The 19,224-nt window shown below is 41.0% G+C and overlaps 1 protein-coding gene across 10 annotated transcripts in view; it reads left to right on the forward strand.

Annotated features, from left to right (window-relative positions):
• Positions 1-16,431, forward strand: part of MSANTD1 (Myb/SANT DNA binding domain containing 1) — a 32,304-nt gene extending 15,873 nt beyond the window's left edge. For 9 of the 10 annotated variants that reach the window (XM_082238605.1, XM_082238604.1, XM_082238603.1 and 6 more), the window contains 3 exons: positions 1,894-1,944; positions 12,226-12,510; positions 15,998-16,431. In XM_082238605.1, the coding sequence (XP_082094731.1) occupies positions 1,894-1,944; positions 12,226-12,510; positions 15,998-16,238 (577 nt within the window). In that variant the 3' untranslated portion in view covers positions 16,239-16,431. The remainder of the gene's footprint in view (positions 1-1,893; positions 1,945-12,225; positions 12,511-15,997) is intronic. The other variant, XM_082238602.1, reaches the window with a different exon arrangement.
• The last annotated feature ends 2,793 nt before the right edge of the window (positions 16,432-19,224 follow it).

The raw sequence follows: 19,224 nt of genomic DNA on the forward strand, positions 1-19,224 counted from the left end.
AACTTTGGTGATGGTTTTTGTTAATTACTGTTTTTATGAAACAAGGGGATGCAAAAGATAGTATGAATTATTGTTGTTTATGTTTTTATTTTAGCTTTCACTTGCACTTTAAACTGGCACAGCTTAGATCAATTTTGAGCTGGTCTTCTCAAATGCAAAAACTAAATACAATTTAAATAAAATTATTATTGTTAAAAAAAATCTCTAAATTTTGCCATCGCAGACTGAGGAAGTTACCCTCCGGAGGACTAAAATAACTGCATGCCTCACCACTGAGTGACACACGTTGCTATAATTGTAGCTAGCATTAGCAAAGGAACAATTACATTTGCAGACAGAAATCAGTGCACACTGTAAACACTGTTCCAGCTGGGGGAGGAAACTGAGGTATCTGAAATGAGATAATGAAGTAGTTAGAGCCCATCAGGAGAGGAAGTTGGCTTAGGAAAATGAAATATTTGCAGCCTGGGGACAGAAAAATATTTGCATGGTGTTGAAAAGCATTTTCCTGTTTCTATGTGACACGAACTACCAAATCTGCTTTTAGCTATGTTCTAATTTGCGACAACATGTAATCTCCAATATGGATCTGTTGGAGGTTAGCTATAATTCATCAATCTGAAATACATGATTCCTTTATTTAAGCTCTTTTCAGTGCAGAAAAATAGCGATTTAAAAAAAGTCACAGGCATCCATGTTAAGTCTGCTTGTTTTGGGCTTTTGGGGCCTGGGTGGGTTAGGTTAAAACATCATTTTTATATTTAAACCATATGCTGTGCAATCTACAACTCCCTATTAGCATTTATAAATTTGTGTCTTCATTTTCACTTTTGGTTAGATCATCTTAAGATGGTGACCTCTTAAGTTATTATATGTGTTTTGCATGAAATGGTGAATATTCCCAAAATGATATGTTTTCACTTACATATCACCTTGCAGGATGGCACCAGTATCATTTACAGAGGTACACTCTGAAACAGATAGTTTGTGCCCTTAGTCTGACAAGAGAGTGAGAAATCCAGAAAACGTGGGCTGAAGTTTTTAGTCTGAAGGCCCACCTTTGGCTCATAATTTGAGATGGCCCCCAAAGCATAAAGGAAAAAGAGCTGAAAATGCTCCATGTCTTTCTCTCACACAACACATGAATGTGTATGCATAGAAATATATCAACAAACACGATCTCTCACACACATATAATCCATATATTAAAGAAATATACTAAAATATTTTGAAAGTAAATACTGGGACCTTTGACACTCCCCTCTGACCATGACATACTCACAGTACCTTAACTACTGGGACGGGACCCAGAATATAACTGGAATTGAGAACATCATAGTGTGTTTAAATCACTCTATTTATTTTGCTCATAAACTTAAACTATGCTAAAAACAAAAGCATCTAAAATATTTGCAGACTGAACATTCAAGTTTAAATATTATGGCTCTGTGTATATGAATGATAATCTCGACACATACAGCAATACCTTAATTAATTTCCAAGAAAGCTGAAATGTTCTGAAGAGCTCTGCTTCAGTCCAGTAGCTAAGATTCTACAAAGCCTGCTATAGTCCAAAAGTAGAGATTACTAGGGGAATTGCAGTTTCTTCCTCCACCGCCTTATTGCATTCAGCTGTGGCTGAGACGGTTCTGGTTCACAAGAGAAGGTGGAAATATCAATTATTATTCATCATGCTGTTTACAAAATGGAGTGATCTAGATGGGCCTCTTCCCGAGAGATACTTATGGCAAATACCACTTTTAGTGCTTCCTCTTTTCCATGTTCACAAATATCGCCAAAAAGCACTATCAAGTATGCATGGAATTTTTAAAAGTGATAAACAGGACATTTGTAACACTTGTTAGCATTTGTAACGTTTAATTTTACAACCAGATGCATGCATATACTTGAAGAACCAAACAGTGATGCAAGAGGAGTCAAGTGGTGAGTATCAGGCAATAAATCTTCCCTCTTACTGGTTAGGCAGCGTCACACGAGGAAAGGTCCTTGCTTGGGTGAGGAGTCATCTCACGCTCTCAATTAATACTTGAGCTAAGTGCTTAAGATTTACATAGTTCAACTTTTTTATAGATAAACCAGAGAAAACTAGGTATTAGAAATATGCTGTAGATCCTGCAATAAGCCTACGTGCAACATATACCTGTGTAAGAATTCTGCTGCACTTTGATTTTCTGTTGTGGTTCATTGTGGATAGAGAAAGTGAGAGTAGAGTTCCACATCAGAGCGGCCACCTCCCGCCCTCAGACTCTCTTCTTGAACAGGTAGCATGAATTGCGGAGCGGCTGGGAAGGATTTGGTATATAATTCTAATAATTAATAATAATAATAATAATAATAATAATAATAATAATGAGGATCCACTGTTATTTCAAGTTTTGTTTTAGGAGGACTGTGAGAGACGGGGGAAGAATCATCACCAGGTTTTCAGTTGTGGTCACTTTGACCCTGTAATTGAAAAGGGCATTGTTTTGCTCTACTTATTAAATTTAAACATATAAGTGCCTCAGTTTATTCAAGCAAAATAATTACAAATTACCCGTATTTTTCGCTCTATAACACGCACCAGACCATAACACGCACATAGTTTTTAGAGGAGGAAAACAAGAAAAAAAAATTCTAAACGAAATAGTGGATATATGATTTTGGTGGTTCATGCTGTGGCCACAGACATGTGATCTGACAGTGGGTTTGGAGTGGCCCAATGCAAAAATCCTGAGGATGCATGTGGATCCATGCTTTGTGACCACAGAGGAGGGAAGGAAGGGGAACCATGGATCCTCTGCTCACGACTGCAGCAGATCCCCCCCCCCGCCACCCGCAGGCATTTGCTCCATAACACGCACAGACATTTCCCCTTACTTTCTAGGAGGAAAAAAGTGAGTGTTATGGTGCAAAAAATACGGTACCTTCCACCACCCAGTAACCTTGCTTGCCTAGTTGAGAAGCACCTGCGGCAAAGACCAGCTCCTTGGCGAGGCAGTGAGGGTGTTCTGGGTAGCTGTGACGCTCTTCAGGATTGGACCTACTCAGCTGTAAAACAGGCTTCCTCAACCTCGGCCCTCCAGATGTTTTTGGCCTACAACTCCCATGATCCCTAGCTAGCAGGACCAGTGGCCAGGGATGCTGGGAATTGTGGTCTCAAAGCATCTGGAGGGCCGAGGTTGTAAAGCAGCCAGCTGACATGATGCGGTGGAGCAACCTTGACAGCATGACCCCAGAGGGTGCCATGCCCCTTTTGAGTTTTATTTTGCCAACTTAAAAATGAAATAAAACCTAGGCCCTTGTGTAAAAGTGTTGAGTTGTATGGAATGTTAATTATCAGCTGGTGGAGATGTTAGGAGAGGGAGAAGAGTTGCTCCACACTCCAGCATGTGAGCCTGTTCTTGTGGATCTTGCCCATCACCCAACCTTCCATGCTGGGCTTGTGGTTCTTTTCTCTCTAGGCTCTGGTTATTGTAACGTGGAGTTAATGAGTATTTTGTTGGCTGGTTGGCTGCAGTACGAAACAGAAGTGGTTTCTGTTAGTGGAACCTGTGTGAGAGGCAGGAGAGACACCCAAGGTGTGCTAGAGAGAGGGGTGTCTGGATTGGTGCTTTTTTGTTTCTTGCTGCAGGGGTAGCTGGAGTTCCTAACACATATCCAGTGTGACTTATGGGTATTTTGTATTATTTTGATTTGTCTATGGCATTTTCCTTTCATGTTGATATGTTTTCCACTGCTTTGGAGACCTTTTGGTCAAAAAGTGGTATACTGAACAGGCAAATCCCCATTTGCATGCGATGGGCACATGTGCGACCACTGATGCGCACACCATTTTGGCACGGCAAGGGGGCAGGGCGGACTTATGCACGTCCAACTGACACATGTGGTGCCTAGTAACGCAACCCCTGGGTAAATGGGGAGTGATATATAAGCCCTAGTATAGCACAGCAGCAAATACCGTATTTTTCCATCTATAAGATGCCCCCATGTATAAGATGCCCCCTATTTTGGGGGACTTAGATTTAAGAAAATGGGGGAGAGATGTATCTCCCCCTAATTTTTTACATTCTTTTTAAGGGGAAAAACCTAGTCTTATACACGGAAAAATATGGTATATCTAGGGTTAGAGATGGAGTGGCAAGCACATTAAGGAAGCTTGAGGAATTTTCTCAGTACACATTCCAGTGCAGCCCACCTAACCCACACCTTCGGGATTAACGTGTATATAGGAATATATTTATCTTCCAGAATCCGCCCTTGAACACATTTGACAAGGTGGTCTGGAGGTTACTTTTAATTAAATTTTACAAATGTATATATTTACAAGTAAGTTGTTAGAGGCTGCAAATGGAGGCAGCCATGTTTTCTCCTTACTTTATCCCTGGGAGGAACAGCAACATCCTTGCATCTCTTTGTTCCAGAGGAATTTGCGGCCCTATTTTGAATGTGTGTAGTGCAAACAGAGGCAGCAGCTCTCTAGCTGCTTGGAGTGATGACTTGGATTGTTTTTTTAAAAAAGATAATATCTTATTAAATACCCCATCAGTGCTTTCATCAGTAAGAATTTTGTTTGGAACTTTGGGGGAAGAAATTACACGTTAATTGAGAAAATGGATAGAATGATCACATGTGAAACTGACATATACGTTGTTGTTTATGGAGGAGCAATCTATAGTATATGGGTATTTAAAGTACCTAGTACTATATATTATTTTACAATGTTACTAGAAGCCCTTGTTATTAGAACCCGTTTTGTAGAAGTAAAAGGTATCTAAAACAATTTTGTTCTTTTTTTAAAAAAAAAAAAACACCTTTCATCTATTATTCTAAAAGATAAAATAAGATTACAAATCCCTCCAGATTTCCAACTTTCCAACTTTTTCCACTGGGAAAAAGAAATAAAACCATCAGAGGGAAAAAGAAAACCAGGAACCATTTGACCCCAATCTTATTTCTTGTCCCCCACTCTTCACATTTCTACTCTCTGCTCTATTTGCAAGGATACTGAGAAGGAAGGAAAGAAGGAAGGACATCTTTATTTCCCTTTCGCCACCTTCTGATAATGTTACTAAGGAAAAACCATCTTCCGCAGAAACTGCTGCTTGCCTTCTATCACTGTGCCATTGAGAGCGTGCTCACTTATGGCTTATGTGTGTGGTACGGAAGCTGTACTGCCCAGGACAGGATGGGGTTGTTAAGGCAGCAGAGAGCATTGTTGGCTGCCCACTCTCCACCTTAGAGCAGATTTATGCCACAAGGTGCCATAGGAAGGCACTGGACATAGTAAAAGATCCATCGCATCCTGGTCACTGTCTCTTCGAGCTCTTGCCGTCGGGACGGAGATACAGGACGATGAAGACAAGAACGAGCCGTCTTAAGAACAGCTTCTTCTCCAGAGTGATCTCGGCCCTGAATGGGAAGCCCGGACTTTGAAAGTCATCGAATCTCCCTTGCTGTATTATACTGTATTGTTTAATTAGTGTTTTTATGGAGCAGTCAAGTAATTTTGTTGTCCCCGAAGGGGGCAATGACAATAAATTATTATTATTATTATTATTATTATTATTATTATTATTATTATTATTATCCTTTATCCTGCTATGGAGCAATAAAATTCTCAGGTTCAAAACTGACAACCAGCCCCATATCTGAGCCCTCTAGCGATAGGTTGTACAGCACAGGAGGTGGGAAAGGGAAAGAGGTGTCACTCCCCTCAAGAGGTCCTTTTTTTAGGGATGGAACTCACTGGAGTGGAGTATCATCACCTCTTTTGTTGCTGCCCTTGGCAGCCACTTTGTCCTGGCACCTCATTTTTCACCCCTTCAAAAGCTCTGTATAAAGCATCCTTATATATCTAATTTCCAAACTTCATAAAATGTGATTTATATTTTTTTAAACATCAAAAACATCACTGGGTGCAGGAGTTCACTATCTAGATCCTTGCTATGCTTTTCAGTGTGGATTCTTTGATGTCGTAATTGGAGAGAGAGAACTCACTCAAATTGCTTCAGAAAGTTGCATTTGAATATTTTACCAGTTTTCTGTTCTATTTGAATAATTCATTCATAGCAGAGACACAACTTAAGTACTGCACTTTTGCTCCTCTCTCCCCTTTAGCCACCGATTGGCACATGAGCAATGTTATTTATAATTTATTTTGAAAGCTTTTTTACAAGCCTCAAGAGATTAATCTTGTTTTCATTCAGCAGGTCAAGTAGAGTATTAGCAAACAAAATACCACAATAATAAAAAGAGAATCCAAGAGAGAGAAATGCTATATTTTGAATGGAAAGAAACTGGAATGTGTATATACTTTTATTTATTTATTTATTTATTTATTTATTGCACTTGGTACTTTGAAAAGCATCAACTATATATGAAATGGCAGGTGTAAAGCCTAGGACCCTAGGATTCACATAGGATTCTTATAGTTCACACATGCATGTAACATTGCTTCATTACTCAAGACTTGAATACTCACAACTGAGTGTGGGAATTCAAGTTACTTGTAGTTATTGAAATGTTATTTAATCATACATTTCATATACTGCTCAGTATAAAAAGAAATTCCTGAGCCGTTTACATAAAGTATAACCAGAAAAATAATAAAATTCATATAAGAATACAATAACAGCATTCAAATAGGACTTATTTAGCTTAAAAACGGAATAAAATACAATAACAGCATTCAAATAAGACTTCTTAAAAGCTAAATAAAAAGAGCAGAGCCGTATAACGTAGGTAAAATGGAGCAGTACATAAACAAAAAAATAAAAACTGAGAATCAGTGTCTAGGAAAACTTGTGCAAAAATATATGACTTTAAGAGGTGCTTAAATCTGGTTGCTGTGTCTGCCTCTCAACCCACCTGAGGGAGGTCATTCCTAAGGGCCAGTGCTGCCACCAAAGAGGTCTGCTCGTCTGCTGTCACCAAGGGACAATCCACTGGTCCTTAGACGACTACTAGGATTTCATCAGAAGGGCTTGGTCTGTACTGGGGGAAGCAATCTGCTAGGCAAAATGGTCCCCATTGCTTAGAGTACTGTTGGTCTTTTTAGTTTTTTTGATGGCTTCGTCACATATCCTAGAATCAGAGAATTGTAGGGGACTCCAGGGCCATGTAGTCCAATCCTATGCAATGTAGGAATTGCAACTAAAAAAACCATGCAACCTCTGATTAAACATCTCCAAGGAAGGAGAGTCCGCCACCTCTCAAAGGTGTGTGTTCCACTGTCAAACAGTGGAACACTGTCAAACTACCTGAAAGTTCTTCCTGATGTTTGCTTGGAATCTCCTTTCTTGTAACTTGAATCCATTGGTATGGGTCCTACGCTTCAGAGCAGGAAAAAACAAGCTTGCTGCATCCGCCATGTGACAGCCCTTTAGATATTTGAAGCTGGCTAACATATCTCCTTTCAGTCTCTTCTTATCAACCGTTCTTCATAAGGCTTGGTTTCCAGACCTTTGATTATCTTGGTCGCCCTCCTCTGCATATGTTCCAGCTTGTCAATACCCTTCTTGAATTGTGGCACACATAACTAGGCACACAACTCTAGGTGTGATCTGACTCAGGGAGAATAGAGCAGTACTACTACTTGATAGTACCAGAAGCAGCTTAGTCATGCTGGCCACATGACCCGGAAGCTGTACGCCGGCTTCCTTGGCCAATAAAGCGAGATGAGCGCTGGAATCTCAGAGTCATCCGTGACTGGACCTAACGGTCAGGGGTTCCTTTACCTTTACTACTTGATAAGTTATCTGTTGATGCTGCAGTCATCAAATGATGACTGTGTGAATGTTACAGTGTTACTAAATGAGGATGTGAAGTTCTATAGGCCAGCCTCATTTATCTAAATTGCCTGTTTAATAACCAAAATATTTAATCCAGTGTTTAGATAAATACATCTACAGTCAATACAATAGATTTCCATGCAGATTCTACACCCTAATTTGGCACATATCCTCTGAAACATATCATGTAATATTTTGTAGTTAAAATCCTTAACTATTTTGCTGTTGATAATTTGATGACCATTGCAGATTTGGTGCAAATCTACAAGGAGTAAAATATGTTGCTCCATTCACCCTCACATCTTTAGATCCAAAATTATCCTGTTTATTCAAAACTATTCTTTATTGCGCTCTTTTGAGCTTGTGTTATGTACTGAGTTGAATAGGATCCAAACTGCAGCAGTCTGATTGTTCCTAGAACAATAGGATCCAAAATGCAGCAGTCTGATTGGTCCTAGAACAATAGGATTCAGAATGCAGCAGTCTGATTGGTCCTAGAACAATGCAGCAGTATGATTGGTTGGCAGGAACCACCCAATAATGCTCCAGATATAAGTGAATCCACAACCTGATTGGCTTACAGTAGAATTCCAGAATTAGCCAATCATGTGCAGCCCATTGTGTAAATAATGTATATAAAGCAGATACTTTGAGGGGACTTTCATTCATTCCTCCTCACCACTATGAGCTGAATAAAGAGCATGAAATCACTTTGCGACTCTGAGTATATTTCAGCTTGTTTTCCTACTTTCTCCTCTGCTGTCTCTCTTCTCCCCTAATTCTCCATCTCCCTTTTTTGATGTGTAACTATGTCTAAGCTTACCAGATTTTTACGAGATTTTTTCGGGGGGGGGGGGGCATGGCTCCAGAAACTTCAACAGCTTCCTGGCGGCAGGAACTTGCAATGCAAAGCACTCCTTAGTAAGCAGACATACTGTACTGACTAGCTAATATGTAGGACTACAGCCTAAGGAAACATCCCAATACTCTCTCACTTGGAAGTAAGTCCCATTGAACTCACTGAGACTTTTCTGAGTAGAAGTGCACAGAAGTCTATTGTAAGTGATGGGTAGAGGTTCACCTGCTAAAGTTTTGTGTGTAATGCAGCTGCTAAAGACAGAGGAAGCTGCCCAAAACAGAGAAAATAATTCTTGGCAACACTAATTGTGCAAGAGTGTTCAGTTCTTCTCCAGCTCTGTCAAGGGTAACTTACATAAATGTCTTCAGGGACAATTTTTCTAGTGAGTGGAAGCATTAACTTGGTAACTGGCATGAGTGGTGGATACACAAAATCAAAATGTAAAAGTTAAATTTTATTTCCATAGTGGTTTTAAAAAGTGGGATTCACTAAGTTTTACTCAGAGTAGATCCACTGAAATTCCAATCACCTTGGCTAAGTTAGGTCCATTAATTTCAGTGGCTCTTCTCTGAGTAAAACTTAATTGAATATCACCCAAACAAACAAAAGTTTCAGCCTTTATCCCATTGCCATTTTTTTCCTGGTCATTAGTGATTTACTTCTTCATGAAGACTTCTCTGAGAAGACTAAATTATGCTGTTCCTAACATAAATGATATAGGCTATGAAGGATATTTCCTCACTATTATTTCAAGCACTTAATTCTGTCATTCTTCAGTATCATCGCTTTGGTTTTGTTTGGATCTGTGTATTTCTTGCTAATGCAGGATGTCTTCATCTCACACACAATCTTGAAAGCCTCCTCGATGGAAAAAGCAGATAACTGGGCAGAGAACAATGCAGATAATTATGAGTATGGGGTGTCTCCAGAAAAAACTAATTTGGAGCCATGAAATGTGGATCTGTAATTGAAGTAGGGGAAGAATTGCTTTCACATTAGACTGGTTCTTTTTTATGCCTGGTAAACATACACCTAGTCTTTAAATACCTCAGCCTTATTATTCAGCCAACAGGGTCATGGGGAGCACATCAGAAATATGCAAAGGAAAAAGTGTTTCAAAGCGCCAAAATTCTGACATGCTTTTCCATACAAAAGGTGGCAATCACATACCATCAGCACTTGAGATGTTTAAAGCTAAACCCATAGCACAGTTATTTTTGGGGCTCAGATTTGAACAGGTGCTCACCTTGGATCTACAGAAGCTGTTCAATCTAAGCTCCTAAGGCAATTTTTTTCTGTTTCATCCTGTGTTCCAAATGCTTCATTGCACTTGGAGGCTAATCTCCCCTCTGTTGAATTAAAGATTTGCTGTAGGATTTAATTATTGGCTTCATCTAAATTTAAACCCCACTGGTATACAACCCTTAGTATTGCAAGATTGCCATGAGAGCGCTTGGACTAAAATTGTCAACCAAAAGCTTTACTTTTCTGGTTTATCACCACAACAGTGGTGATAACACTGGGCTTCTGTAAAGCAAATAACTTAATTAGACAGCACCTATATGATATCGAAGGGACGCGGGTGGCGCTGTGGGCTAAAGCCTCAACGCCTAGGGCTTGCCGATCGAAAGGTCGGCGGTTCGAATCCCCGCGGCGGGGTGCGCTCCCGCTGCTCGGTCCCAGCGCCTGCCCACCTAGCAGTTCGAAAGCACCCCCGGGGGCAAGTAGATAAATAGGTACCGCTTACCAGCGGGAAGGTAAACGGCGTTCCGTGTGCGGCTCTGGCTCGCCAGAGCAGCGTTGTCACGCTGGCCACGTGACCCGGAAGTGTCCCCGGACAGCGCTGGCCCCCAGCCAATAGATGTGAGATGGGCGCACAAACCCCAGAGTCTGTCAAGACTGGCCCGTTCGGGCAGGGGTACCTTTACCTTTACCTTTATATGATATCGAGTGACAGAATAATTAGGCACAATAAGGAAATTTTGTCCTTGGTATGATTATTTTCCACCTAGTCATTTTGGCACTTGGGCACAATATTTGCAAAATTTAATAATTCCAAAAATACAGATGTGCTTTCGCTTTTGCAAGATTGAATATACTGCCTTTGGCTGTACTTGAGGGTCGATTTCAAAAAATTCCGCTGGAAAAACAATTATGTCCCAGTGGAGGTGGCAGTATTGAGTCAGTGGATCATGTGCCTCTGGCTTGCACTCTTTCTAAAGTTTTGAGGAGTGAGGTTATTACCCCTCTACTATTGTCCATGCCTGGTCACTCAACCTTTGCTACTGTGTCCTTTTTTCTAGCAGATCAAAATGATCAGGTGACAGCAAAAACTGCAAAAAAAAAAATTAGCAGGGGCAATTAGAATAAGATCTATTACTTGATTATTGATGGAAACCTCCAAAATGTATTTTGTATAGCTAAGCATTAACCTCTGTCTTCAGTACATTTTATTTTATTGCTATAGCTAGTGGCTGATGCAAATAAAGATTCTTCTGATCATCTATTCACTCCGGCTTTTGCTTAGGTAGAGGTGGCCTTTCCTTATGGATGTCCTAATCTTTTTATTGTGTTATACAGAAGTTGATCTGTTTGGTCTTATTGTTTATGATGTTTATAGTGCGACCTGCTCTGAGATTTATTTTTAAAATAAGGGTGTGCTCTAAATTTCTCAATTAAATAAAGAGGAATAATAAAGTGTATGAATACACTTCAGCCCACTGATCAAGACATGGGGACTTGGGCTAGTCCACCATCCTGCCTTAGAAAATTTATGCTAAATTGTTTATTTATTGTTTTTAGAATCCACCCTTCAACCAGAAGGTTCACAGGACAATACACAGTATTATATTAAAAGACTATGGAACATAATATAAAACCAGTACGTCTCATAAAAAACAACCAGTATAACAGTAAAAAGAGAATTCATTAGTTCAGCTGGCCCCAAACATCTGAAGGTGTTTCATAATACCAAAAAGCTTCTAATGTGGAGGACAATTGTATTTTTTCATTTAACAACCGGAAAGCGGGGAGGTCCTGCTCCGTGTTGTCATGCTATTAACCATAGTTGTTGATAGAATTACAGCAGGGTATCTCCCATGGACCTTAAGGCCCAGGTTGGAAAATGATGGGAGTGACCCTTCTTCAGACACTTGTGTCCTTGAATAGCATTTTCTGTCAAAGTGTTCTTTTCTGGCCTCTTCAGCAGAACTGACAACTTCTAGAAATCGTTGCCTCTTGCAAAAGTTTGGAGTCAGAAATGGAAATAAGTATTTGGTTTGCTTGAATGGGAATTCAGTTGGAAGTCAATTAATCAGTTGAGATATGCACATTCTCCAAGGCCAGTTGGATGATGTGCCAAATGCATTTGAGATATGCACATTCCTTAGGACCTTTTGGAGATTATGTATACTGACCAAGAAATGTGCACAATTAATGAACAGATTATCATGTGCACATATTAACAGCTCAACCTACATCCCTCCGAACACACACACATATTTTTATAGTAGAATTTTTGAAACCTGCATGAAATTACTATCTGAGTTTTCATGATTATTTCTTTCATTGCAGGAAATTAAAATGTATGACTGATAGTGAAACGCTTGCACCTGATTGGCCTTACTTTAAAACCATTGATAGAATACTCTCTAAAGTGTCAGAGCACAATGATGTGAAAATGCATGACAGTCAGCTGCCAGGTCCTTCAACATCCCAGACTGAGGCATCACAGTCTCCATCTGCCAAGTCTACTCCACTCTATTTGCCTTATAACCAGTTCACATATGAAGGGAGAGAAGAATTTTTTGAAGATGAGCATTCTGAGAGCTCTTCCAGCTTACTTTCTTATAAGTTAAGGTAACAGTTATATATTACTTTGATATTTTACATATTGGGCCCTATGTGGGATATAGGATAAAGCTGCAAAAATCTATTTCTTTAAGGACCACTTAATTTGGGGGCTTGAGGGGCTCTCTGTTTTCTTCAGCTGTGAAGGGTCTTCTTGTTGTTTAGTCGTTTAGTCGTGTCCGACTCTTCGTGACCCCATGGACCAGAGCACACCAGGCCCTCCTGTCTTCCACTGCCTCCCGCAGTTTGGTCAAACTCATGCTGGTAGCTTCGAGAAGGGTCTAGTAGTAGTTATAGTTTAAGTCAGATGTATTCAAAGGGTTGCTGTCTTTTAATGTGAAAAATTATAGGCTCTGTTTTGTGGGATTCCAGACCATCTCCATCAGCAACTCTTGCTGTATCAGGGGAGAAGTGATACAGTGAGGTCTCCCCCATCAATTGGACCCAACCTCCATCTGATCCTCCCCTCCTAAAACCACCACAGGCTTATTTTTCTCTTCCCTCACTGTCTGTTCCTTTTTGTATTGCATGGAGTTACTTGTAAGCCATTGTTTTAAACTGTGAGTTGCCTTGAGTGCATTGACACAAAGACAACATATACTGTAAATGTAGTAAGTAATTAAAAAGGTAGTCCAGCTAGCAAGACTCAAGGGGTATTTTGACCATGAATGTCAAGACTAGTGACCCTGACAAAACTCGTAAAGTGATTTATTTTGAGTTCTATCTTTCACTAGATAGAACTCACTGGACAGAAATCAGATAGGTAGCCGTGTTGGTCTGCCATAGGCAAAATAAAAAAAATTCCTTCCAGTAGCACCTTAAAGACCAACTAAGTTAGTTCTTGGTATGAGCTTTTGTGTGCATGCACACTTCTTCAGATACACACACACTGTGTATCTGAAGAAGTGTGCATGCACATGAAAGCTCATACCAAGAACTAACTTAGTTGGTCTTTAAGGTGCTACTGGAAGGAATTTTTTTATTTGGACAGAAATCGTAATTCTCAAACTTATAACAAACCATGACTTTTATCCTTAAAAAAATAATCATAATTCAAACCAAGATTAATTATGAGTTACTTGATATTAACTTGCACCTTAGTCATGGTTCGCCTGACTAAGCAACCAAATTCCTTCACCTTTGTGCATGCTCAGATAATTATTGTTGTCACCCTTTAGTTTCCAAAGGAAATGAATAATATCTATTCACAATATGCATGTGTGTAATGATTTTACTTTAACCCTTCAATTGCTCATTGACAATAAAACCTTTTGGTGTGCAAGTCAATGGAGCATAAAGCATCTGTATGCATTTGAGCACTAACTAGACTTGGGCAGGGAGGGGGCAATTATCTTTTGTTTTTTAAAGAGGGCACTTGCTACCTAATTCCATTCTAGGATTTCTGAGAGCATTTCAGTCTATTTAAACTGGAAATGAAAGGAATGACAGAGGTCAAAGGAATATTTTCAGTCATCATGTGATGAAGGTTTCAAATGAACAGCTTGTCAATAAAAACATGATTGACATGCTGATCTACATCTACCCTAAGAATCATAGAACCATATAATTATAGAGTTGGAAGAGACCCCAAGGGTTATCTAGCCCAGCCCCCTGCAACACAGAAATCTCACCACCTCCCAAGGCAGTCCGTTCCACTGTTGAACAGCTCTTACTGTCAGAAAGTTCTTCTTAATGTTTAGTCGGAATCTCATTTCTTGCAACTTGTAGCCATTGATTCAGATCCTACCCCCAGAGCAGAAGAAAACAAGCTTTCTCCATCTTCCATGTGGCAGCCCTTGAGATATTTGAAGATGCCTATCATATCTCCTCTGAGTCTCCCTTTCTCCAGGCTCCCTCAACCATTCCTCAAAAGGGTTGGTTTCCAGACCTTGGATCATCTTGGTTACCCTCCTCTGCACATATTCTAGCACAGGGGTCAGCAAACCTTTTCAGGAGGGGGTTGGTCCACTGTACCTCAGACGTTGTGGGGGGCCGGACTATATTTTTTTTGAGGGGGGGGAAGAGAAATTCCTATACCCCACAAATAACCCAGAGATGCATTTTAAATAAAAGGACACATTCTACTCATGTAAAAACACACTGATTCCCAGACCGTATATGGGCCAGATTTAGAAGGCGATTGGGCCGGATCCGGGCCTTAGTTAGCCTACCCATGTTCTAGCAGGTCAACATATCCTTCTTAAATTGTGGTGCCCAGAACTGGACACAGGACTCCAGGTTTGGTCTGACCAAGGCAGAATAGAGTGGTACTTTTATTTCCCTTGACCTGGACACTAGACTTCTGTTGATGCAGCCTAGAATAGCATTAGCTTTTTTGCTGTTGCATCGCACTGTTGACTCATGTTAAGCATATGGTCTACTAAGACACCTAGATCCTTTTAGACCCCTAGTACTCTTCTATTATAAATTATTTTAAATATGCAAAGTTTTTCATTAAAAGATACTGCTATGTTCCACCACAGTCTCTATGCAGTGACAGACTCCAGGTGTTCACAGTGCTTTTTCCAGGGTTCAGTTTCCTGAGAATGAAGGTCAGTGGTGGTGTGTTTAAGATATGTGGTTTCATTTACACATATATACAACCTGAGCATAAGATGGGTTAGCAGTATTAACACCCCAACAGATCTTGTTCCTCCACTAGTCACAACTTAAGATCCGGCACAGATCATGCACATCTCTGTCTCTCCAGCTTCCAGTTCTCACACACAACTCTGGCTGTTGTTCACCTATGTAGCAGCCAGTTTGGGTGGGGCGGAGGAGAAAAGCCCACCTCGCCAAAGGAACTAGTTTGTCAAGCTTCCCCTTACATTCTGCTCTCATAGATATAGGATTGCAGGCCTGGAAGGCAAACCAGGGTTTCATCCAGACTGACCCCACCCCAAACTCTAAACAATACAATTAGACTGTTTTTGGTTTTTTGCATTTCTTTTCTCTCATCACTCCTTGCGTTGTTTTCTCCACACTAGGTACATATACAACTAACAGCAGAAGATAACAGCTACAGTGATGTGGGCTGTAGTCTATTAAAACATATGGCATAATATACTTGCTAGTCTTTAAGGTGCCAAAGACTCTATGTTGCTTATACTGCCTAACATAGCCAGCCCTCTGGCTATGTTATATAAAGCATTATTTTCAGATAGGAGGAGGTGGCCTGGGACCTTGGGTTTGTGGGATGTGCTGTCAAACAGTATTCCCTGTGAAAACAATGCCAAGTGCTAGGTGAGTATATCAAAGAATGCTTCCAGCTGGGTTGTAGGGGAGCATGGAATACCCAATGAGTTTGAGAGAAATTTGAGAAACTACAGGAGTGTTCCCTCACTTTGCCAGGGTCCCCAACTGCAGGGAAGGCTTTTCTTGAGTTCAAGTGAATGCATGTGCTTTTGCCCAGTCCAGGTGAACATTAGATATTACCCAACCATGTGATATAGCAGATCACAAAAGCAGATTTAATGCCGAAATGTTTGCTTTTCAGAGCTGAAGAGAGGCCTATAAAGAAAAGGAAAATGCAGAGTTGTAGCTTTCAAAAGAAGAAACTAAAGTTAATGGAAGCAATGCTAGAGGAACAAAAGAAACTGAGTAGGGCAATGGAAGAAACGTGCAGGGAAGTAAGAAGGATTCTGGATCAGCAGAACATCATCCAAGTTCAGAGCCTGCAGCTGCAAGAGAGAATGATGAATTTATTGGAGAAAATGATATCGAAAGCCAATGTTTAGTTTCTTTTGCAGTGCTCCTGAAAATACAATATTTATCTATTTTACAGAAATTACATATCCTAGGATTGCCTCTTCCTTCCAGGTAAATAAAAAATTGTAATGTAATTATGAAGAGTTTAATCAGTGTAGGAGGTGAGCCATCTAGACAACTGGGTGTTTCTTAATGAAATAAAATGTGGTCTTGCTTTGTGAATTTTTTTTCTAGATTCTAGACAGTTTATTCGAATTGGGATGCTCAGTTTAGGGCAGCCAACTATTTTCTGTTCAGGGACCCTGGAAATGACAGCACACCATTATGTTGCTTCACTCTCAGGGGCAGATGCAGTCTTCTTCTCAAAGCACATGGCATCTTTGAAAAAATGAGGGATCAAAGGTCCTTAGACCACTTTGTCTAAAGTGCAAGGAAAGACACAAAAGTCATTTGATTTTCTTTGCCTCACTATCTGCAGTGGCGGAGAGGAGAAATCACCTCGTGTGCAAACAGTTGTACTTAACATTGTTGGGAGACTAATCAAAATGCAATTTCATCATACATATTTCGAGAGGAAGCGTATTTAAATGCAGCTTTTCATGTCTATTTTTTTAAAAAAACCCTGAGAATAATGCAGAAACAGGATAGAATGGATTTATGAGTGAACAGTTTATCTGCCCCCAACAAAGGAGAGAGGAAGAGGGGTTGGCGGAAAAAATTGCCCCTGAAATCTGCCTCCCATTATCTGTGTACGGTCATGAGCTTCGACAACAGCTGGAGCTGAGCAGTAGGAGAAGCGGCAAGGACGTTGGAGACAGTATGACGCTGGAGTGTATGACGGCGCGACGCTGCTATCGCAACAGAATCAAACACGGGGGAAGCTTCCCACCCTTCTCACACCGCAGCACATCGTTGTGTGAATTTTTTCACCCTTCCTCACCACCTTGCACTCTTTCCAGACACACCAAGTACTTGCGCCACTATTGCAGTAAAGTACCGTATTTTTTGCTCTATAAGACTCACTTTTTCCGTCCTAAAAAGTAAGGGGAAATGTGTGTGCGTCTTATGGGGCGAATGCAGGCTGCGCAGCTATCCCAGAAGCCAGAACAGCAAGAGGGATTGCTGCTTTTGCTGCGCAGCGATCCCTCTTGCTGTTCTGGCTTCCGAGATTCAGAAATCCCCCCCCCCGTTGTTTTCCTCCTCCAGAAACTAGGTGCGTCCTATGGTCTGGTGCATCTTACAGAGTGAAAAATACGGTAATGCCCCACCCCACCCCCCGGCTGCCAATACAGCTCATTGTGAAAGGGACCCCTCAGTACGCCTCTGGTCACCAAGCAGTACCAGTTGTGTGGTCAGCTGCAAGGAGGTTTGGGATTTAAACCAAAAGAGGATAGCCAGTATGCCCCTGAATCCCTGTTGCTTGCAGGCTTCCTAGAGGCATCTAGGTGGCTCTTGTGAGAACAGGAAGCTTGACTGATGGGCCTTTGGCCTCATCCTGCACACTTTCCCCACATTCAGGGTGTGTGAAAACTCCAGACCTTTAGGTTACATTGGCTGTCAAGAGATGCAGAAGAGCCAGCCATGCACAATATGGGGGGGGGGATAATTAAACCCTGGCTGTAGGCAGTTTTAAATTTAATAAAACGCTAGTGGCTTGGTCTGTTTAGGTTCTCCTCCGACTGCTGTCCTGATAGACCGGGAGAGCTTGAAAGATTGGTGGCTCCATTTCCCCCCTTGCATTTATCTGCGATTTCAGGTACAAGAGCCTCCATTTTGTTCCCTGCTAGATAAAAAAGGTCAAGGGGTAACATTTGGCTGACCTGGAGAGGCTGAGAGAAGCAGAGGGGTTGGTGGTGAGGGGCCTTCAGGGACGTGGTAGCTGTGATAGCTGTGATAGCTGTGTCCCATTGCAAGGAGGAGATCTCCCCTGTGTCATGCGGGGGGACGGGGACTTGGGGAAGGAGGGCATCACTGGGGAAGAGGGAGATAAGCAGTTATCCTCATGTGCCAGTGACAACACTCCCGGTGGTGGAGAGATCCTGGCAGTGGTTGTTTTCACATCGTATATGTTCATGGGGTCTGAACTCGCAGTGACTGACCAGGAATGTGACCTTGGGGGCACAGTGGATAGTTCACTGAAGATGCTAGGGATCATTAGGAGTGGGATTAAAAGCAAAACTGCCAACAATATGATGCTCTTATGCAAATCTATGGTGTAGAGTTTTGGTTGCCTCACGTTAAGAAAATGATATTGTAGAGTTGGAATGGGTTCAAAAAGGGCAGCCAAAATGAACAGAGGGGTGGCACATGGGATTTTTTACTCAAAAGGCCAGTAAGAGGAGATATGGTAGAGGTATATAAGTTATGCCTAGCGTGTAGGAAGTGGAGAGAGTTTTTTTCTTATTTTGTCTCCCATAATTGACTAGATTCAGGACCCTTCAGGAAGGGTAAAGAAACCATTTTTCTTTCCCGTCACCCTTGAACTATTCCTCTACTGTGCTATGGCTGCCAACCCCGAAAATGAGTGTTTTAATTGCTATATGGAAAAAAGTGGGGCCTCTTTTTTTTTAACCTCATGACAGGTACCCTCTGCTTCAAAATACTTATGGTAATATTAAATGTTATCTTCCAGTCTCTTCATTCTGTGCCTCATCTGCTGGCAACCACAGACTTAACTGCTGGTTTCATACATTCTGCCCAACTGAAATCCAAATTTTAGCTTACCTGTGGCTGGGCAGCAGTACCCCCCCCCAATAAAACCCACCAGTAGCAGTGAAGAGTAGTTTTTGTACATGATGAAAACCATGAAAGTCCCTCTCTAGACAATGGGTGTGTGCGTTACTCTAATATTCCTTATCTCCATAGTTTCGGCTGCTATCGATATTCCTGCTATCAATATTTATGATGTATTCCTTCTTCATGACCTGCGCAAGCACTTGCCTGCAGCTAAGCCTTAGAGTGTGGGCAGTGCTAGGCTTCTGCACTAGTTAAATGTTAGATCACATGCTCAAAGGC

Source organism: Podarcis vaucheri (assembly GCF_965113315.1).
Source record: "Podarcis vaucheri genome assembly, chromosome: 9".
Taxonomy (NCBI): domain Eukaryota; kingdom Metazoa; phylum Chordata; class Lepidosauria; order Squamata; family Lacertidae; genus Podarcis; species Podarcis vaucheri.